At 57.0% G+C, this 21,117-nt stretch overlaps 8 protein-coding genes across 8 annotated transcripts; 5 read left to right on the forward strand and 3 right to left on the reverse strand.

The window, feature by feature from the left end:
• Positions 1-1,819: 1,819 nt before the first annotated feature.
• J4E85_005089 (uncharacterized protein) lies at positions 1,820-2,515 on the forward strand (the record flags this gene model as incomplete). The annotated part of the gene is made up of 2 exons (XM_051469339.1): positions 1,820-1,831; positions 1,886-2,515. 2 exons carry the CDS (start codon positions 1,820-1,822, stop codon positions 2,513-2,515), a joined length of 642 nt encoding a protein of 213 aa, XP_051326170.1.
• A 161-nt stretch (positions 2,516-2,676) lies between these two features.
• On the reverse strand, positions 2,677-3,975 carry CYT1 (cytochrome c1; the record flags this gene model as incomplete). The annotated part of the gene is made up of 5 exons (XM_051469340.1): positions 2,677-2,788; positions 2,841-3,440; positions 3,491-3,553; positions 3,612-3,769; positions 3,904-3,975. 5 exons carry the CDS (start codon positions 3,973-3,975, stop codon positions 2,677-2,679), a joined length of 1,005 nt encoding a protein of 334 aa, XP_051326171.1.
• Positions 3,976-4,794: 819 nt separating this feature from the next.
• Positions 4,795-7,541, forward strand: J4E85_005091 (uncharacterized protein; the record flags this gene model as incomplete). The annotated part of the gene is made up of 3 exons (XM_051469341.1): positions 4,795-4,946; positions 4,997-7,019; positions 7,068-7,541. The coding sequence occupies 3 exons, from the start codon at positions 4,795-4,797 to the stop codon at positions 7,539-7,541; spliced, it is 2,649 nt and encodes an 882-aa protein (XP_051326172.1).
• Positions 7,542-7,901: 360 nt separating this feature from the next.
• Positions 7,902-10,794, forward strand: J4E85_005092 (uncharacterized protein; the record flags this gene model as incomplete). The annotated part of the gene is made up of 2 exons (XM_051469342.1): positions 7,902-8,565; positions 8,738-10,794. 2 exons carry the CDS (start codon positions 7,902-7,904, stop codon positions 10,792-10,794), a joined length of 2,721 nt encoding a protein of 906 aa, XP_051326173.1.
• Positions 10,795-11,361: 567 nt separating this feature from the next.
• ATG1 (Serine/threonine-protein kinase) lies at positions 11,362-14,411 on the forward strand (the record flags this gene model as incomplete). Its single annotated transcript, XM_051469343.1, has 3 exons — positions 11,362-11,523; positions 11,585-14,219; positions 14,269-14,411. The coding sequence occupies 3 exons, from the start codon at positions 11,362-11,364 to the stop codon at positions 14,409-14,411; spliced, it is 2,940 nt and encodes a 979-aa protein (XP_051326174.1).
• A 606-nt stretch (positions 14,412-15,017) lies between these two features.
• Positions 15,018-17,057, reverse strand: J4E85_005094 (uncharacterized protein; the record flags this gene model as incomplete). Its single annotated transcript, XM_051469344.1, has 3 exons — positions 15,018-15,155; positions 15,225-16,894; positions 16,946-17,057. The coding sequence occupies 3 exons, from the start codon at positions 17,055-17,057 to the stop codon at positions 15,018-15,020; spliced, it is 1,920 nt and encodes a 639-aa protein (XP_051326175.1).
• Positions 17,058-17,544: 487 nt separating this feature from the next.
• RPT4 (26S proteasome subunit rpt4) lies at positions 17,545-18,833 on the reverse strand (the record flags this gene model as incomplete). The annotated part of the gene is made up of 3 exons (XM_051469345.1): positions 17,545-17,665; positions 17,712-18,555; positions 18,608-18,833. 3 exons carry the CDS (start codon positions 18,831-18,833, stop codon positions 17,545-17,547), a joined length of 1,191 nt encoding a protein of 396 aa, XP_051326176.1.
• A 332-nt stretch (positions 18,834-19,165) lies between these two features.
• J4E85_005096 (uncharacterized protein) lies at positions 19,166-20,941 on the forward strand (the record flags this gene model as incomplete). The annotated part of the gene is made up of 1 exon (XM_051469346.1): positions 19,166-20,941. One exon carries the CDS (start codon positions 19,166-19,168, stop codon positions 20,939-20,941), a length of 1,776 nt encoding a protein of 591 aa, XP_051326177.1.
• Positions 20,942-21,117: the final 176 nt, after the last annotated feature.

Genomic DNA, 21,117 nt, shown 5'->3' on the forward strand with positions numbered 1-21,117 from the left:
TCGAGGCTTATATCCTAGCAGTAACCTCGCCTTCGAAATACTAACATAGCGGTCCCGACATCCGTCACTCACAATGCCCCGACTAAGCACACCCTCCGTCCCTGTCACCCAGCTAATCCATTCGGCACAATAGCCCAGACACCATGTCAATCCTTCTGGAACCCGGACGTGGAACTTTGGAACATGGCCGAACTCCTTCCACACAGCTATGCAAAGGTCCCTCGCCGTGACCGGCTCGCCGTTGGTAATGAAGATGGCCTCTCCAGCAGCTGTTTGCGAATTTAACAAGTTTCCAACGGCGAGGACATGGGCGTCTGCTATGTTTTCTACGTAGACGAAGTCCTGGAGATTGGTCCCTGTGCCTAGAATAAAGGGTGTCTGGCCGGCTGGGATGCATGAGTGTATCGTAGGGATGCACACAGTGTCGTTGCGACCGAAGATGGGTGCTGAGCGCAGGGCGCAGGTGGCGAAGTCATTCGTATTTGCGGAGAGCACAAGGGATTCAGCGAGTGCCTGCTATGCATGAGTTGGTTATACAGTACGGAGGTGAAGTGTGCGTTGTCGTGGCTAGAGCAGTACAGGGAGGTTTCATACAAATTGGAGGAAGAGCAACGGTGAATCGGCAGTATTCTCTGCACATAGGAAAGAGAACGTGAATAGAGTAAAACTTTGTTACCTTGCTTTGTCCATAGCTCGTATGTACACCTCCCGTGGGCCAATGCTCATCTACATTCCTGAAGTCGCGATCCAACTCGTCCAACACGACAGTCACGCTACTGGTATACACAAAGGCTTTTGTACCGCACTCCCTACTTGCTTCGACAACATTCCTTGTTCCCTCGACGTTTGTCCTGAAGATGGCCCCTTTGCCCTTCATGGAATAGCGCTTCGTCCCCAGAGGGAACACACCCACTGTGTGAATGACGACGGCAGGTCGAGCTTCGGAAAAGACGCTGTACAAGGAAGATGGGTCCAGAATGTCGCAACGAACATAGCGTACAGTGTTGGTAAAGGTGGTGCTACCGAGCGAAGGCGGGTTAACGTCTATGACGGTGATGGCGTATCTTCGGGTGCTCAAGAGTGCGGAGACGACGGCGGTGCCCAGGAAGCCACAGCCACCCGTTACCAGAACGCGTGTTGGCTCCATTACAGCGCATGGAAATTATCGCGGATGTTATTGCATAGAACTTGGTATGTTGTGGTTGCGCGCCGTAGTCGTTGGCGGTCGACGTCGCGGTGGACCTCGGGAAGAGCAGGATACATGATAGAAGCGGGTCGCGTCCGAGGATCGCCGCGCTTTCCCGCTTCGCATCAAACGCTTGTAATGCCAAACGTGCATTATCGTTGCATAGCAAATATACACGTCTGGTATATTATAATTGATTGTACGTCATGCCGGGCAATTTTTAAGCGATGCGAAAGTCTGCAGTTTGTCGCTGGTGTTACACTGCCGCCAAATCAACTTTCCTATAACGTGGACTGAGCAGACAGAGGTTGATAACAGCTATATCAAGCGCAGCTCGACGTCCATTTTACGCAGGTGTGCATTTGTTGTAGTGCAAGAATTCTAGTGAGTTGGCTTTTACAGCTTTGAATACCGCCTGTGCAATCTCTGATTGATTTGCGATGCAGGAACAACATCGATCACCAAACAAAAATATTGCTTGATTGCCGGCGCCATGAGAGTCAACGAAAGCGAAGGCATGTAGTGAAAAGATCTGAACCCATGCTACGAGGCTAATTTTATCTAGCCATCTTGACACCTCGTCTGATCCTTGTGCCTTATAGCTTGCACCATGTCCCCACATACCACGAATGGATGCAAGATGAGGTAAGGCCTACCCAGCCTCCTATCTCTCCTAATATACGGCTGATTAGTGTGTAGGAATTGCAAACGCTTACAGCTTCTGAGCCGCTGACGCTTTCGGAGGAGTACGCTATGCAGTCCTCGTGGCGACGGGATGCAGATAAGTTGACTTTCATCATCTGCACTTCGCCACACACACCGCAAGCACTGTCGGATGTCTCTATACCTATTAGAGTCATTGGCAAGATAGACGACACGCCCAATCGTATGATTGGGGATGTGAACCTGTTTTTGTACCCGTCCGAGGACTGTAACGATGGCGCAGGGGAACAAGGCAAACACGAGACTGGGGAGATGGACGCGGTGGGCGAGTTGGAGATAATGATTGCCCGGCCTGACGCACGAGGAAAAGGGCTAGCAAAAGAAGCCCTACAGGCGTTCATCTGGTACATATCTACCTCGCTGCCAGCCATCCTGGACGAGTACGCGAAGGGAGCCAACAACAAAGACAAGCCCAAGTCTCTGAGCTACCTCCGTGTCAGAATCGACAAGGACAACATCCCGAGCCTCAGTCTGTTCAAAACGTTGGGCTTCAGCCAAGTTAGCGAACCTAATTACTTTGGGGAAGTGGAGCTACGGTCAGAGGTTGCAAGGCACGGGATAGACAAAGCTTGTTTGTTGGCAAAAAGCGTCTCGTACGAAGACTGATGAACAAACATGTCTGAGATGAGTAAATCAAAAATAGGAGATTGCATGACACGACGCAAAGAAATGTCATTGTTGAAAGCACCTGGCAATGTACACGATATAAAACACACGCTTCCGCTACCGGGTCTCCTGAAGCGCGCAAATACAGACCCCCTCTCCGTCTATTGGTTCGTCTTGCCGGAAGTGTTTGGCTTAGGGACGTGGTCGAGAATGCTCTTGTTTGGCGGTGGCTGGTAGACGATCTTCCTCGTCTTCAGCGGGGCCCACTTGTACCTGTCGTGGCTGTTAGTCATGTGGGTAAAGTGGCGGAGCTGCAAATACTTGCCTCTTGACCCAGACACTGAGGGCGAACAGAACACTGGTGACGGCAAGGACCTTCCAGCCCATCTTCTTACGGTCGTCCATCTCGGGCTCGGCGGTCCAGTTGAGGAACTCGACGACGTCCTTGGCCATCTGCGAAGTCGAAGCCTTGGTGCCATCATCGTATTCAACCAAGTCGTCGTACAGAACACGGGCCATGGCGATTCCAGTGCCGGGGAAGTAGGGGTTGAAGTTGAGGCCTTCCTGGACAACGGCACCAGCAGGCGGCTCCTCGGGGTAGCCGGTCAGCAAGCTGAAGATGTAGTTGCAGCCGCCGTGGCGGGCCTTGACCATGAGGGACAGATCCGGAGGCAGGGCACCGTTGTTGGCAGCGCGGGCGGCCTCGTCGTTCTTGTAGGGAGCGGGCATGTAGTCGGACAGCTTTCCGGGGCGCTTCTCGATTTCGCCCTGGTCGTTGGGCTCTGTGTCGTATTCGTTCTCCTCGGCCAGGGCCTTGGCCTCGTCAACCGTCATGAACTTGCCGACGACGGCGCGGTAGGGCACACGCGAGATGGAGTGGCACGAGGCACAGACCTCGCGGTAGACCTGGAAGCCGCGGCGGAGACTGTGACAGGTTAGGGGGCGGGCATGTGCGGTGCGGTGGGGAAGACGTACGCTCCGTGGTCGAAGGTCTTGTGCCACTTCTCGTGCTCCCACGGGTATTGGGTCGGGTGGAGGCTGTACAGGCACGACGTCAGTACATGGCCGCGGGCCGGGCTATCTGGGGCGCACTCACCCTTCTTCGGCGGGGGTCATGGCATCGACGTGGCGTCCGTAGAGGTGCCAGTACCAGGCAGTCGAGCCGACGGCGAAGAGAGTCGCTCCGGCGGGCAGGGCGTTGTTCTTCCAGGCCGAGGCGGCGCTGTCGGCGGAGGACCATGTCGAGGCGAAGCGCTGTATCACGCACTGGGTCAGCCAGATGATTCAATGGAAGCGGGGGCTGGCCCGAGTATGGCAGCCGGGCCAGCAGGGCGGCGACGCAGCTTGCGCCAGCTGCCGGGAGATGCTGGGCCATGCGGGAGGCGTACCGGTTTGCTCGAGGCATTGCGGGCGGCGGCGGCGGCGGAGCGTGCCGTGCGCAGTGGTGAGCGAGCCAACATGGTCGTGGGAAGCTGGCTCGGGGCTGGGGGAGACGCGAGCAATGGGTTGGCGGCGATGGTGATGCGGCGGAGAACTGGTGCGAGACCATTTTCCAATTTCCAAGCTAACTAATCCACATCACGTGCGCTATCATTGGACGAGGCTGCCATGACGCCTCCGGACTGTATTTTGCTCTCGCACATCGCCTTGCATGCGAAGGCGAGTGTACTCGAGAGGTGCAGGCTGCGACTGGCAGTGCGGCATCACATGGCATGGCAGGCAGTGCAGAGGGTCCCGCGTGGAAGAGACTTCGTCCGTGATACGCAGCAATGTAGCCCTACTTCTATACCCTTTCGCTCATGCAGGAATTGCAAAAGGGCTCAAACGAGGGCTGCTTCTCTCTAGCAAGACTGGCAGTGCCGGGGCAGTGCCAGAACACACGGCGTCCCCAGGAGCGGGAGACGTCGTCGAGCTTCTTGCGTGCTGCCGGAAGGCAACGCGACGTCGGCCTGGCTTATATAGTGGACACGGCCCCGATGCGAGCTAGGCTGCATCTGGCCGCGAAGAGAGCGCTGGAGGACGTCGAGCTCTCGCGGCGCAGGGGACAGGTCGCGACACAGCACACGAGAAGCCAGATGCACCGCTTCACCTACCATGGACGTCTTCTGGCCGCTCCCAGCCGCCGACTGAAGCCACGGCGGACGCTACTGCACACGCTCACACCGAACGCGCGACTCTCTCCTCCCCCCACCAACAGCCCTCGCCCGGTCCCTCGTCCCCCACCACCCTCCCGTCACCCTGCCCTTGTCCCCGCAAGGCACTGTTCCCACCGACGAAATATGTGCAAGCACTTCGGCGCAGAGGGCCACGCGTCCATCGACATCACCAAGGGTCGCGAGGTGCTGCCCGCCAACGTCAAGCCCGTCCACTACGACCTGACACTCGAGCCCGACTTTGCCAACTTCACCTACCAGGGCACCGTCACCATCGAGTACGTGCCCGTCCGCCCGTGTGAGGAGGGCCCTGCTGACACTCGGCCAGTCTAGATGTCGTCCACGACACCACGTCCATTGCCCTCAACACCAACGAGCTCAAGATCCACTCGACCAAGGTCACGGCCGGCCAGCAAGTCATTACCGAGTCGCCTCATGTCACCACCGACGACGATGCGCAGACGACCACGGTCAGCTTCGACCAGACCATTCCGGGCGGTAGCCAGGCGAAGCTCACCATGGCCTTCGCCGGAGTGCTGAACGACAACATGGCCGGCTTCTACCGCTCCTCCTTCAAGGCTGCCGACGGCTCCACTACATACATGGCCACGACGCAGATGGAGCCCACAGATGCCAGGCGGGCGTTTCCTTGCTTCGACGAGCCCGCGCTCAAGGCCAAATTCACCGTCACCCTCATCGCCGATGAGAAGATGACCTGTCTCAGCAACATGGACGTAGCGTCGGAGAAACAGATCCAAAGCACCATCTCGGGCGGAAGGCGCAAGGCCGTCACCTTCAGCCCGACGCCTCTCATGTCGACCTACCTCCTGTGCTTCATTGTCGGTGAGCTCAACTACATCGAGACGAACAACTTCCGCGTCCCTGTGCGAGTCTATGCGCCAAAGGATCGGGACATCGAGCACGGCCGCTTTTCGCTCGAGCTGGCGGCAAAGACGCTGGCATTCTACGAAAAAACCTTTGACAGTCCCTTCCCGCTGCCCAAAATGGACATGGTCGCGATTCCCGACTTCAGTGCAGGTGCCATGGAAAACTGGGGCCTCGTCACATATCGTGTCGTCGACGTGCTCATTGACGAAAAGGTCAGCGGGGCAGCTACCAAGCAGCGCGTCGCCGAGACGGTGCAGCACGAGCTTGCCCACCAGTGGTTTGGTAATCTCGTGACCATGGACTTCTGGGACGGCTTGTGGCTTAATGAAGGATTTGCAACGTGGATGTCGTGGTATTCCTGCAATGTCTTCTACCCTGACTGGAAAGTCTGGGAAGGCTATGTTACAGACAATCTAGCCAGCGCACTCTCGCTCGACTCGCTACGAAGCAGCCATCCCATCGAGGTACCGGTAAAGCGCGCAGACGAGATAAACCAGATCTTCGATGCCATCTCATACTCCAAGGGCTCGAGTGTCATCCGCATGATCTCCAAATATGTCGGAGAGGACACCTTCATGGAAGGAATCCGCCGGTATCTCAAAAAGCACGCCTATGGCAACACAGAGACTGGTGACCTCTGGGCTGCCTTAGCGGATGCCAGCGGCAAGGATGTTGGCAAGGTCATGGACATCTGGACCAAGAAGGTCGGCTTCCCAGTCGTTACCGTCACGGAAGGCACTGATTCCATCCACCTCAAGCAGAACCGCTTCCTCCGCACTGCCGATGTCAAGCCAGAGGAGGATCAAACCCTGTACCCCGTATTCCTTGCGCTGCGGACCAAGGAAGGAGTTGACGAAGACTTGACGCTTTTCGATCGTGAAGCCGACTTTAAGCTCAAGGAACTCGACTTCTTCAAGCTTAATGCGGACCACTCTGGCCTCTACCGGACCTCGTACACGCCAGAGCGCCTACGGAAGCTGGGCATCTCGGCCAAGGAGGGCCTCTTGACCGTTGAGGATCGAGCTGGCATGATTGCTGACGCAGGCTCGCTGGCGGCATCGGGCTACCAGAAAACGTCTGGTATACTCTCGCTCCTTGACAGCTTCAAACACGAAGCAGAGTTCGTCGTCTGGGGAGAGATCACGGGTCGTATTAGTTCCCTCCGGGGTGCATGGATGTTTGAGGACCAGAAGATCCGGGACGCTCTGAAGAAGTTCCAGTTGGAGCTCAGCGCAGAGAAGGCACATGAGCTGGGATGGGCATTCAATGAAAAAGACGGTCACATCGAGCAGCAGTTCAAGGGTCTCATGTTTGGTGCTGCCGGTATCGCTGGCGACGAGGACATTACCAAGGCATCCTTTGACATGTTTGACAAGTTCAAGGCAGGCGACAAGTCTGCCATTCACCCCAACATCCGCGGCAGCGTGTATGCCATTGTGCTAGCGAATGGTGGGCAAGAAGAGGTAAGCAGTGCTACGAGGATGAATGGAATGCAGACTGACCAGACGCAGTACGATGTCATCGTCAACGAGACTCGGAATGCCGCCACAAGCGACGAGCGCAACTCGGCTCTTCGCGCACTAGGCCGTGCCAAGTCTCCAGAGCTCATTCAGCGCACGCTTGCCATGGCTCTCAGCGACGAAGTCAAGGGCCAAGACATCTACTTGCCCATTGCAGCATTGAGGTCACACGCGGAGGGCTGTCATGCGCTCTGGAAGTGGGTCAAGGATAACTGGGAGGAGCTGGAGAGAAGGCTCCCCCCTAGCCTGAGCATGCTAAGTTCGGTGGTTGCCATTACAACATCAGGCTTCACCCACCGGGAACACATAGAGGACATTGAGGCGTTCTTCAAGGGCAAGAGCACCAAGGGCTTTGACATGGCGCTGTCCCAGAGCATCGACGCCATCAGCGCCAAAGCCGCATGGCTTGAGAGGGATGCGGACGATGTCAAGACGTGGTTGAAGGAACACAAGTATCTGCAGTAGGCGCCCCTGTCGGTGCACTGTTGTGAGAAATGGCTGTACAATATAGATGAAGAAATCAAAGACCCATGCCGCCAACGGTATGAATAAGAGTGCGCGATACCCAGGGAGCCGGTGCGTGATGAAGCTAGCATGTACCATGAATCTGTCCAGAAGGGTGGCTACGTCAGCTTGCCGAACGTGGGACCGCCAGTTCGGCCATGCAGGTGGCTCTGTGAAGAGTACAATCGGAACGCCACCACCTCACGTTGACTTTGTGGCGCTCGAGCATTGTATCGCAATAGACACAGCGCCAGCCTCCACGATACTTGCAAGGGTTGTCGGAAGCTCGGTATCGAGTTGCGCGCAGCCGCCAGAGCCGTCATGGCGCAAAGGATGCCGCGATCCGGCACACGCGCAGACGCGAACCCAGACGCAGACGCAGACGCGCTCGCGCTAGATGACACGGTAGAGCTCGAGCAGTTCCGCCGCTCACCCCATCCATACCTGCGTCACGGAGACCAGACACAGAGGCAGTCACCAGGCCCGACGCATCGCGCCCCTCGGCCCTCGCAGTCGCGACCCTCTTCCGAGCCTCCAGGCAAGACAATGCACGACAAGGACGGCAGGACACGCAGGAAACGGGCACCGCACTCCCCGAGCGAAAGCGGCACCGAAGCCGACGACGAGGGCTACAGCCTCGTCAAGGCGCTGCCTGCTCCTCCCCTGCGACCGCACAAAGGCCTCCGCGAATCGCGGACGTCGGGCCCAGACGAATGGGCGAGTCCGCTGCTCACTCCCACACAGATCGACGACGAGGGGAGAAAGCTCTTCGAGGGCTACTTCGCTCGCACCAACCGGACGAGGCGCAAGGGAGACGCATACCACAGCGACGACGACGAGGCGAGGAGGGCCAAGCAAAAGTATCTCCAGCGGCGGCGCAACGAGCTGGTCAGGCGAACGACCGAAACTGCATTGCTCGCGGGCATTGCCACGCTCGCCGTCCGCGGTTGCGACTGCTGGGTCAATTTGCTGGCATGGCATAGAGGTCAGCTCACCCCCCACGCATGGGCCCAAGGTCGTTAACCCGTGTCTAGTAGAATTGTTGACGCACGTTGCAATCATGGCCGGCGTCTTGGGACTGTATCCGCTTCGTCTTCTGTACTACTCATGGAGAAATCACTCTCGTCTCCGGCTTGGCCGTCGAATACATCTACCAGCCGCCTTCGATCCTGCCACCATCCTCTACCCCCCAATACTGCCCGTCCTCATTGCGCTGTCACTCTTTGCCTCATCACCAAAGCCTCTTCTACCCAACATGTTGCTCGGCTTAGCTGCGTTGCCAGCCAGACTTATTCCCTTCAGGAGCGCTACCTTGGGCTACTCTCCTCTGCACTGGCTGGTCTCCATCATGCCCCTGATCGCTGCCGAGAACACCGACATACCGTCTCGGCTGTTTGCACAGACACCATACAAACTCAAGTTACCCCCGCCTAACCAAGGTCTAGATCCCGAACTTCTGGTGACGTTGTTTGCTCTGCATCAAGCGCTGCTACCGCCGCTATACTACCTCACCACTACGAGCCTTCTACCAGCAGAGCTGCACCTGCTTTCAATTGGGCTTATCAACCTCCTCTTGTTCTCAGACACCCCTCAAGCAGCCATACTCGGTGTCTTACTGTGGCTAGGCGGGCTGGGGGTGTTTTTGCTCTGCGGCAACATCTTGAAGTGGGGCGTTGCACTTGCACGCATTCCGCGATGGAGGCTTCGACGTGCTGGCCAAGTCATTCGAGCTCGACAGAACTTCTTGCAGGTCTTGACCCGTAGTCTGGGATCCAAACGCGATGGAAGCGATTCCTGGAAAGATGTGAGTGACAGTGATGCGGATGAAGAACCCAGATTCGACAAGCCCCTCCAAAAGACCAAGAGCCTTAAAGTCAACGTTTTAGACTCGGTCAGACACATCAAACCCTGCATGGAGGGCAGCGAGCCGCGGTCCGCCGCCGAAGCGACAAAGACTGGTTTTCAGCAGTCTACTTCTGCAGCAGGGTCCACTCCTAACAGTGGACGTAAGCGTAGGAATACCCTCCCAGTCCTCGTTGCTGAAGACCATACGTCACAGCATCGATATTCGAACCGAAGACAGTCGGGATCGATTGTGCAGTCTTATTTATCGCTCACGCCCACCGAAGCCACAATGAGGAAATGGCTCTACGCTGGATACTTCTACGTGATTGTGGTAGGCCTGATACTGGGACCAATTCGGTATAGTATCGGCAAATATGCTCTTCACCAACACGAACCTTTTGGATGGGCCATCAGCTACCTCTTCGGCAATATATCACGCGTGCGGTGGGAAGTGTTCACGTGGGATTTGAACTGGTGGGTTCCTCTGCCGACAAGACGGCACGCAGATGACATGGCCCGACTCACACACCATCTGTCGTTGGCGGAATATGTTCGCCGCATAGTACTGGGAGAAGCGACTACGCGTCTCTTGCTGTGCGTGTACTGTGCAGGAACCATACTCGCTGGCCTCGTAGCGGTCTTTTCGCTTTCTGCAGTGGTAGAAGTCGACACACGCAGAAAGGTGTTCCACGGCACCATGGTGGCGATGCTCCTGCCGACCATCTTCATCGACCCTTGTTTTGTTGCGCTGGCGCTTGCACTGGTACTTGCGATATTCCTCCTCCTCGATCTGATTCGTGCCTCGCAGCTTCCGCCGCTGTCCAAGCCCATTGCCAGGTTCCTGACGCCGTACGTGGATGGCCGCGATCTCCGAGGCCCCGTGGTGGTGTCGCACATCTTCCTCTTGATTGGGTGTGCGATCCCGCTGTGGCTATCGCTCGCAGGAGTGGAACGGGCTGGCGACGAGCCGTGGCAAGGCTGGGAGGTGGAAGACAGGGACGTGAGTATGGTGGCGGGAGTTATATGTGTGGGCATGGGCGACGCAGCAGCATCCCTCGTCGGGCGGCGCTACGGGCGGCGGAAATGGCCCTGGGCAGGCGGCAAGTCCCTGGAAGGGTCCTTGGCGTTTGCAGTCGCAGTGTCGGCTGGACTCGTGGTAAGTAGAGTGTGGCTCCGCGTCGGGTGGGAAAGCGGTGCGGCAGGGCACAGGACAGAGGGCGAGTGGGCTCACGACGCATTGCTCACGCTGGGCAAGGCGGCTCTGTGCGCGACAGGCGCAAGCCTCAACGAGGCGGTCCTCACAGGCGGCAACGACAACGTGATCGTGCCAGTGATACTATGGGTGCTTGTGAGGGGTGTCAGGCTGTAGGCAGTCGACGCCGCCGCATCAGGCGGGCTGCAGGTACGGCGTAGGTAGACGGGTCGACCCGACCATGAAGCCGGCCACATGGTCGTTCGCGCAGGGGAGCATGACTTGCATTCAGAATGCGTGCGACCAGACAAGAGGCATGTTGGAGCGTGCAGGCGGGCGATGTGGTGCTAGCGCATGAGGGGCACGCGTCGTTATCAAGCATCCCGGCCGGCTTCCTGCATGTGACACGCGCACGCCTGCCTCGAGCCACGGCGTCGGCCTCTTGTATTGTACTGCCTGTGGTGCTCCTCGCTCCCCCGACACGCTGCGCTCGCGATACCCTACATACTCTCCCACTCGTCTCTGCCGCCCTGCGCCGAACCTCTTCTCTCCCGCGCCCAGCTGCTCGTCGCGCCCTGCATCCCCGTCCCTCGGCCATCCATCACCACCATCGGCCGCCCTCGACCACCGCCCACCGCCCACCGCCCGCCTCCCGCCAGCCCATGTCCAACGCCCTCACGGCCGCGCTGTACCCACGTCTTCGCTGGTAGCTGACGCCCGGCTGCTCAACCAGCGCCGCCGACCATGGCAACACCCCCCAACCCGCTCGCCCCCAGGCGGTCGGGCGCGTCGCCGCCAGTGTCGACGCCCGCAGCCACGGGCTCGGAGCAGGTCATCGGAAAGTTCAAGCGCCTGCATCACATTGGCAAGGGCAGCTTCGCCGAAGTCTACCGCGGCATTCACATTGTACGTTGCTGCCCTCCCTTGCCCGGGGCGTGCGCCGAGTGCTAACTGTCTCGCCGCACAGGAGAAGCGCCAGTCCGTCGCCATCAAGTCGGTCAATATGAACAAGCTCAACAAGAAGCTCAAGGACAACCTCGTCTCGGAAATCTCCATTCTGCGCAGTCTGCACCACCCGCACATAGTCTCGCTCATCGACTGCCACGAGACGCCGTCCCGCATGCACATCATCATGGAGTTCTGCGAGCTCGGCGACCTGTCAGCCTTTATCAAGAAGCGCGCCGACCTCGTAAACCACCCGCAGACGCAGCGCATGATAGAAAAGTACCCGAACCCGACCGTTGGCGGCCTGCACGAGGTTGTCGTCCGCCACTTTGCCAAGCAGATGGCGAGCGCCCTGGAATTCCTGCGGTCCAAGAACTACATTCATCGTGATCTCAAGCCCCAGAACCTGCTCCTCAACCCCTCCTCCATCTTTTACTCGCAGAGTGGCACCCTCGAACGCATGCCTCTGGCTGCCAGCGCCAATTCCTTGATACCCGCCACCGGCATCGCCTCGCTGCCCATGCTCAAGATCGCTGATTTCGGCTTCGCTAGAATTCTGCCGACTACCTCGCTGGCCGAAACCCTGTGTGGCTCTCCCCTCTACATGGCACCTGAGATTCTGCGGTATGAAAAGTACGACGCAAAGGCCGACCTGTGGTCTGTGGGAACTGTGCTCTTCGAAATGATGTGCGCCCGACCGCCATTCAGGGCGAACAACCACGTAGAGCTACTGCGCAAGATTGAAGAGCGCAAGGACCAGGTCAGATTTCCAGAAGGCCTCGTCTGCACCAGGGCCATGAAGACCCTTATCCGCGCACTCTTGAAGCGAAAGCCGACCGAACGCATGTCATACGAGCATTTCTTCTCAGATGCCGTCATTCGCGATGAGATTCCAGACATGGTCGATGAGGACCTTCCGGGTTCTATGCAAGCGTCTGAGCGCATGCAAACCTCCGTATTAGAACCACCCATTGAGCCACCCCAGCGAGTCCACAAGATGCCCCTCGAGCTGGAAGCTAGGCCTACTGACAGTCCATACTCGATCTCGACCAGGGACAGGACGACAGGCCTTGGGACAACACCACCTTCACGGCCGGCTTCTCGACCTGTATCCGGCAACTTCTCAGGCACTCCACCGCAATATCTGCCTGCAAGACGAGCTAGTAACGCCCCTATTGAGCCCAACGACGGACGCACTCCAACGCGTGAGCATCGTCGGCCTACGCTCACCAACGCTGCAACCGCACCAGGACGTACTGCGACGCTGCAAGACCAGACGACAGCACCTACTGCCACCAGCCACAGGCGCAAGTACTCTCGCGACGAACAAGGCCCGCCACACATCGGTCTCAAGGAGCACCTGGATCGCGAGCGAATCCCACAGAGGACGGAAGCAAACGTGTTGAAAGAGGCGGCAGAGCGAGCAGCACAAGATAACGCGCTTGACGAGGGGTTTGTCTTTGTGGAAAAACGCCGTGTGGAGATTGACGCACTGGCAGACGAGATTGCGAATAGTCCACAAACACAGCGGGATCGTCCCCTCCACCGGGAAGCAGCAATGAAGCGACGATCGACAACGCAAGGGTCGCCAACATCAACCACTGGCGCAGTCCCCTCGAAAGCCATCCAGATTCAGCAAAAGCCTACCATTACGCACCAGCGCACAGCTTCTTACAGCCGGCGACAATACCGCCCAAGCTTTGAAACCGCCACCTCTGCTCTTTCCAAGGCTATGAACATGGTCAATATCCGAGGGCTTGGTCTGTCTCCGCCGGTCATGAAGGGCGTCTCACCCCCACAGGGCTATTCCGCATTCCCAGCCTATCCCACTGCGCAAAGCAGCATGCTAATGGTCGGCGATGGAGGCAAATCCGTTGGCAAAGATGAAGATACCATGACGGTCAAAAGGATTGAGGATCTGGCCCAGCTCAGCCACGTTGTATATGGCTTCGCTGAAGTCAAATACAGTCAGCTTGTTCCGGTTGCACCAAGCGACCCAGCTTTAGGAGTCGGTTCCACTGGCGTTGCTCGCAAGCCCAACAGCGATGTGATCGACGATGACGATGACGACGAAGATTTGACGCCTGATACTATTCTCATCATTTCCGAGGAAGCGCTGGTACTCTTCGTCAAGACGTTGGCAATGTTGAACAAGGCTATGGACCTGACTGGCAGCTACTGGAATCGCGCCCGCCGTAATAGTGGCCCCGACGGAACAAGCCGAACCAATGCAAAGCTGGGTCAGGTGGTCTCATGGATGCGAGATCGATTCAACGAATGCTGCGTCAAATCTGAGATTGTCGCACGTAAGCTCAAGCAGGCACAGGGGCAGCTACCGGCAGATCATCCAAGCCATCCTCACAATCAATCGGCGGCATCCAGCTCTGCAACTGCTGTAGGTTCCGCGGAGAACATTCTACTTACGACTGGTGTTACCGCTGAGAAACTATTATATGACCGGTCGCTAGAGATGAGTCGCCAGGCAGCCATTGATGAACTCACTGGACACAACCTGGCGGACTGCGATATCAACTACTGGACTGCCATCACGATGCTTCAAGCTGTTCTTGAAGAGGAAGAAGAATCGTCCAACGAGAAGGCTGATGCCGAGGAGATTAATGGCCTCGACGGCGAAGATCGGCGCTCGATCCAGAAGCGTAAGTCTCGCTACAGTGTCCCCAAAGTGTACCCAACTAACCAACGCAGTCCTTGAACAAATGAGAAGCCGGCAACGGGCTCTTAAGAAGAAACTCGACGTTGTCAAGACTCAAAAGCGCACTTCTATCACTAGTGCGCCTGCACAACATTCCGTGGGACGCAGCTCTTCTTCCCAAGGTGTCGCAAAGTAGTCATGCATCGTACAAAACCACCTTTTCAAGTATCAAACTTACAACTGCTTGTTTTCGGACCTAGGGACGACACTATCCTTACGAGCCCCTGCTCTCTGTGTATGGGTTTATCATTCGGTATTCTTTGCGTGGTTTGGGACAACGGGGCGTCATGAAGGGCATTGGCGCACTCGCATTCGTTCGCATATGATACCAGGATCTTGAATAGCAACGACGTGCAATTTTTCTCATTATCAGGCGTTTCAAATGAATAGCGGGTTCAGGCGCACGGTTGGGTTGACATTCTGCTATGGAGGGACAGTGCTTGCATTGGTTCTGGGCTGGCCTTTGAAGCAATAGAACGTGTATCGAGACTTGCACGAATTATTAGTAGCTGGGGAATAACAAGAAGTGGTCAGTGTATCGAACTTGCAGACCATGCAGCAGACATGAAATGCGACACCTGCAGTCTGAATTCCGTGTTTACCATCATACGCGCAACCTCAGGTAGTGCCAGTAGATACCGGAGCTTTGCAAATGTTCAGCCCACATGACCATCCAAGCTAATGTACAAGCATGACGTTGCTCCACGCAATGAGCTCGGGCGTCCGTCTCGAGACCGCGTTTTCAAGAAATGGAAATGCTTATGATCTTAATATCCTCCTCCGGCTTCTCTTTGTATACTTTGGTATTCTCGATTTTGTGAATAACATCCATCCCAGCAATCGCTCGTCCGAAGATGGTATGCTTGTTGTCAAGCCAGGGCTGCATACATGTCACAGTCAGCGCAGCCTCATCGTGAAACTGAAAGTAAACGAGAAGACAAGGACTTACCGTCTTTTCGGTGGTAATGAAGAATTGACTTCCGTTCGAATTTGGGCCGGCATTCGCCATGCTCACTGTGTAGGCTTTGTCGTGTCTCAAGTTGGAGAACTCATCTGCAAACTCCTTGCCCCAAATACTCTCTCCACCAGTGCCGTCACCAAGTGGGTCACCAGTCTGTATCATGAATTTGCGGATCACGCGGTGGAATATGACGTTGTTGTAGTAGTTGTTGCGCGCGTGTGTGACGAAGTTTTCCACGGCCTTGGGAGCGGCGTCCGGGAAGAGACGGATGGTAATATCGCCGTAGGTGGTGTGGAGAGTAGCTGTAGTGCCTGTTGCGGCGAGTGCTTTGTCGTCTCTTTGTTTGCTGGAGGCAGCAACGCGAGGCTTTTCGTTCTGCACATCACGGGTCGACTTGGTAGCGCTGGCATCGTTAGTGTACATGTAGAAACGGACCTTGCCAGAACCTGTAGTGACGAGCATGGCATCTCTGGCCTCGGCTTCCTGTAGTAACGGGTTCTCGCTCGCTGCCATTTCGACAGTGACAACACCCTTTTTCTCTGGTTGCCCTTGGTAGAGGCACAGCCATAGCGGTCTGATGGATTCTTCCTGGCCGTACAGCTTCACAAGCTTGTTGGTCAGTGTGTTGATCACTTTGACGCCGTACATGCTGCCGTATAGGATGAAATTGCTTGTCTCATCAAATGTCACATTCATGCGACACCTCGTCATAGGCTGGTCGAGCTCTCTTTCGATGGCTATGCGTCGACCAAACTCCATGTCTTCCAGATGCTGGACAGCGGTACCAGCCTGTTGCATGCTGGTGATGGTCTCGATTGATTCGTCGTACGTGCGATGAAGTTTGCCGGTGGCAAAGTCGAAGACGCGGACCTTGCGATCCGGGAATGAAAGCGTCGCAAACTGCTTCCCCGTGGGAGATATGGTAAGCGACGAGGGCACACTTTTTGACTTCTTGAAGTCGAACAGACTGGTAGAGCTCTTCAGCCTCCAAACATTGTCTGGCTTCTCAAAGTTTCCATTGGGCCTCCAGTATTCCACCATACCACCTTGATCGACGCTCACAACACAGTCGAATTCGCTATTGTATGCCATTAGGTTCACTGACGCCCTGTGAACGCTCCTGAGCATGTGTAACGGCTCTGGATTCTCCCCTCTGCCATCGTAAATGCGGATCCAACTGTCTTCTTCGGAGCTGACGGCCAGTTGAGGAAAGCTTGCGCCTCGGCCGTGCAGCCAGCAAACCGCTCTAGGCGTGTACTCGACGCTCAGCATGGCCAGCAGATCGAAGGTGACGACATCGAAGATCTTGATTGTCTTGTCCGAGCCGGAGGTAGCAAAGCTACGGCCGTCGGCGCTCACGTTGACAGACTTGATCTCGCCGGTATGCGCCCTGAATTCTTTGACAAACTCTACGCCGCCAAAGTCCTTTTTCCAGAACTTGACCACGCCGTCGACAGAGCTCGTTATGAGGAAGTCGGTGTGAGGGGTAAAGGTGGTAAAGCACAATTGCTCGCGGTGCATTAGCGATTTGGAGTAGCGGGTCGCGCCGGGCAGCGCAGCGACGTAAAGCTTCTCGTAGGGCAGTTTGCGCTTTTTTCGCTTCGGCGCTGAAGACGGAAGGGCGGGACCAAAGTCATCGTCGGAGGAGGAAGTATCGTCTGGGGAGGTTGTTAGGAACTTGACGCGCAACGGATGCACAAGGGACATACCGTCGTCCAGAGCCTGCACAGGAGCTTTCTTTGCAGAGACGGCGCTGTCAGCCTCCATTTCGGTACGCGAGCGCTTCGCCTTGCTCGGCGACTGAGACCCGTCCATTTCCATCATAGGCATGCAATTGAGACCGCCGGGGTGGTGCGGGTTGGTTGTCGCAGGCCCAAGCTTGGAATAATCGAACCTTGGAATGATGCCGCGTCTAAACGCGTGACGTTGCACTATCACACGCGCTTGTCGGACAGTCGGAGAGTTTTGCGGGATACGTCAGGTACGCTAGCACGCCGTTCACGGGTATCCATGCATTGTGATCACGCCTCAGCAGAATACTGTTGTCATGTTCGCAGACGGTGTGGAAAGCCCACCCATTGCTTTCTTTTCTCCTGTTTCAAGTTCAAGTGCTATCATAACGCAAGGGCATCGCCTGCTCTTCTGGCGCTGTGCGAGGAAATGTATGTACGCATTGGGCTCATCACGAATCGGATAAACAGAGTGGGGCAGACGAATCATTGCTCCAGGCTCTTTCTGTGATGCTATCGTACATGATGCCCATGGCTAATCTTCACATCATCATTACCATCCAAACGTAGGTGCTGGCTCATAGCTTCTGGTAGTCCAGCTTGCCCTCTAGCTTCTTCGACTCGGCCATCTTCCGCACTGCCTTGTTGAAATCGTCCTGGTTGATCGAGTCTCGGTAGTCTTTGATGGCGAAGAGGCCGCTGCGATGTGTTAGCCATGTCACAGTTACACGGAAGAGACACTTACGCCTCGGTGACAACGTTGCGAAGGTCGGCACCGTTCATGCCATCGCTCATCTTCACAATGCTCTCGAAGTCGATCTCGCCATCCGTCACTACGCTGCCAGAGTGAATTTTCAGAATCTCGAGACGGCCCACTTCGTTGGGTAGGGGGATTTCGAGTTTGCGGTCAAGACGCCCGGCGCGAAGCAGAGCGGGGTCGAGCGTGTCGGGTCGGTTCGTCGCCATGATGATCTTGGTCTGCCCTAGGTAGTCGAAGCCGTCGAGCTGGTTCAGCAGCTCCATGAGGGTTCGCTGAATCTCACGGTCTGCCGACGTTCCCTCGGAGAAGCGACGTCCGCCAATAGCATCAATCTCGTCCATGAAGATGATGCAGGGCTCGTGCTCCTTTGCGTACCCAAACATCTCACGGATGAGACGCGCCGATTCTCCAATGTATTTGTCGACAATGGCAGAGCTGACGACCTTGAGGAAGTTTGTCTCGAGACTGCTCGCCACGGCGCGTGCCAGGAGTGTCTTGCCCGTGCCTGGCGGTCCGTAGAGTAGCACTCCCTTTGGCGGTTTGATGCCTACCCGCAGAAACAGCTCGGGGTTCTTCAACGGCAGTTCGATGACCTCGCGTAGCTCCCTAATCTGCTCGTTCAGGCCGCCGATGCCGCCGAAGCTGACCTGCCCTGGGTCTTCGAGCGACATGTTGTAGACGAGCGGGTCGACTTCGCGGGGAAGCATGCGCATGATGGTGAGTGTCGTCATATCGAGGGCCACGCGTGTGCCTTGCTTGAGCTTGGCCTTGTCGACCTTGGACCGGCATCCGACGACGTAACGGGGCCCCGAGGATGCCTTGACAATGACTGCGGCGACGTTAGTGTGGCGTCTTTTGGCAGGATGCACACGTGCACGTACATCGCTCCTCGTCCAACTGCTTCAGCACCTCTCCTATTATCTGGCCGACGCTCTGCAGCGCCTTGATGTTGTCTTCGGATACGTCAAAGTCGTGCTGCAGGCCCTTGATGTCCAGTCGCAGCGCCTTGAGCTTGGCCTCCCATTCTCTAGACTCGAGCAGCTTGGACTTGTAGGCCTCGAGAGCGTGCTCGCGCTCCTGGTCGCCGCTTCCGCTCATGGTGGACATGTGCGGCGGCGTGGGTGACGTTGCGGAGGAGCGGCGGCGTGTGGAGGCGGAGGTGATGGCACGCGTGAGGGCGGCGGGCGGTACTTTAAGGCAGCCGAGTTTGCTGCAGAGTCAAGACGGCGTGAATGTGTGCGCAGCCAGCGAAAGGGTCTATCCGCGTTGGGTGGAGTGAGTGTCGGAATGGGAGACGTCGGTGGTGATGGCCACGGCGATGGCCTTGGTGTTGTCCATGTATGTGAGCGAGCTTGGACCAAGACGCCATTTCCGCGGCGAAAGTTAGCCTTCGAAAAAAGTTGGCCGATCAAATTCCTGCAACCACACCCGCAACCGCAATGTCGTCGTCCTTCTTCACCGCGCCGGCCTCACAGCGGAAACGCAAGCGCAGCGAAGCCACCGCCGGCGCCCCGAAACGACGCACCACAGACGCGCATGCTCGCCGCATGCAGCGCGAGGAGTCCATCAGCGGCAGCGACACATCCGAGGGCGACGGCGCACCCACGTTCGACGGCGGCGACGATGCAGACAGCGGCTCTAGCTCTTCGGAAGACGAGCACGAGACGGCGGCGGACAAGCGCCTCAGGCTGGCCGAGCGCTATCTCGACAACATCCGCAACGAGGTCGAGGAGGACGTGGGCTTCGACGCCGAGCAGATCGACAAGGACCTGATCGCCGAGCGGCTCAAGGAAGATGTTGCGGAGGGCAAGGGCAGGATATACCGGTCCATCGCTGCTGAGCTTGGGTTTGAATATGCATCACACGCCACGGCCTACTCAGGGCTGCAAAAAGCCACCACCGGATGCGCTGTCAAGCTGCCGCATGCCTGGACCATCAGCAAGGATCTCGTCGTCGAGAAGTGGGCAATTGCAGACCCGAAATCGTATGCGCCCGACCCCAACCGACCGTCCAACCTGACGCCGCGCACCACTCCCAAGAGGCTTCTGTGGCGCAAGGGAAACAAGAACAAAAAGGGCGACCGCGCCTTTCTGGGTCACACGGGCGAGATTGTGTCTATAGCCATCTCCGACTCGGGAAAGTACCTGGCCACGGGCGATGTGCATGCGCGTCTGGTCATCTGGGACGCCGACACCCTCACGCCCCGACACCTCTTTACTCGCCATCGAGATGCCGTTCTCTCACTGTCCTTCCGGAGGGGCACCGAGCAGCTCTTCTCCGGCGGCGCAGACCGAGCAGTCATTGTCTGGAGTGCGCCTGAATCTGCGTACATTGAGACACTGGTCGGACACCAGGACGCCGTCATTGGTGTCGCAGGCGGGTTGGAGATGAACCAAGAGACATGCGTCAGTGTAGGCGCCCGCGATCGCACTGCGCGCCTGTGGAGGGTCGTCGAGGAAAACCAGCTCGTCTTCCACGGAGGCGGTACAGCCAGGCAAAAGGGCTTGGACAAGCTGCGCAAAGGCCGATTTGGCAAGACTGTTGACGGAGACGACAAACAGGATCAAGACGTCGGCGCCAGCCTCGACGACGATGCGCCCATGGCATATGCCGAAGGCTCCATCGATTGCGTCGGCCTTCTCGACGCCGGCTTGTTTGTCACAGCATCGGACAATGGAGCCTTGTCGTTGTGGTCTGTCAACCGGAAGAAGCCCCTTTTTACATATCCACTTACCCATGGCCGCGATCCACCGCTCTCGCCCGAGCAAATGTCAGCCAACGACGACGCCGCAACATCGACAAAGCCCGGTCCGCGGCTACCGCGCTACGTGACTGCGCTTGCTACCGTTCCCTTTGCCGACTTGATCCTCACAGCGAGCTGGGACGGCTGGATACGCGCCTGGAGGATTACAGCCGACAAGAAGAGCATTGAGCCCGCGGGCAAGATAGGACGTGTGCCGATTGCGGAAGACGAGTCCATGGTCAATGGCAGCTCTAGGGACGATGCTATTCTCATACGAGGCATTGTGAATGGTCTTGCAGTTCAGGAGAGAGGAGACAGAGGCAAGGATGGGCTGTGCGTGGTGGCTGCCGTGGGCAAGGAGCCCAGGTTAGCCAGATGGATGTCTGCAAAGGCCAAGAACGGCATTCACGTTTTCGAGGTACCGAGAAGAAGCCTGGCAAACGGCACAACTGAGGGCGAGGAGGAGGGTTAGGAAGCATAGGCGAGAAGTCACTTGCATTGCGAGGCGTTTGTGGATGCATATTAGATACCAATTCTCATGACGCATTTAGTGACGACTTATGGTCGCCTTCTTACACTGGGTGCAGCGAGACTCGGTCTCACAGATGGCTAGGGTATGCGTGATGAATGGCTCTGAGCTTGCTGTCT

The sequence above is a fragment of the Alternaria conjuncta genome (genome assembly GCF_024043145.1).
Source record: "Alternaria conjuncta strain BMP 0040 chromosome Unknown scaffold_7, whole genome shotgun sequence".
NCBI lineage: Eukaryota > Fungi > Ascomycota > Dothideomycetes > Pleosporales > Pleosporaceae > Alternaria > Alternaria conjuncta.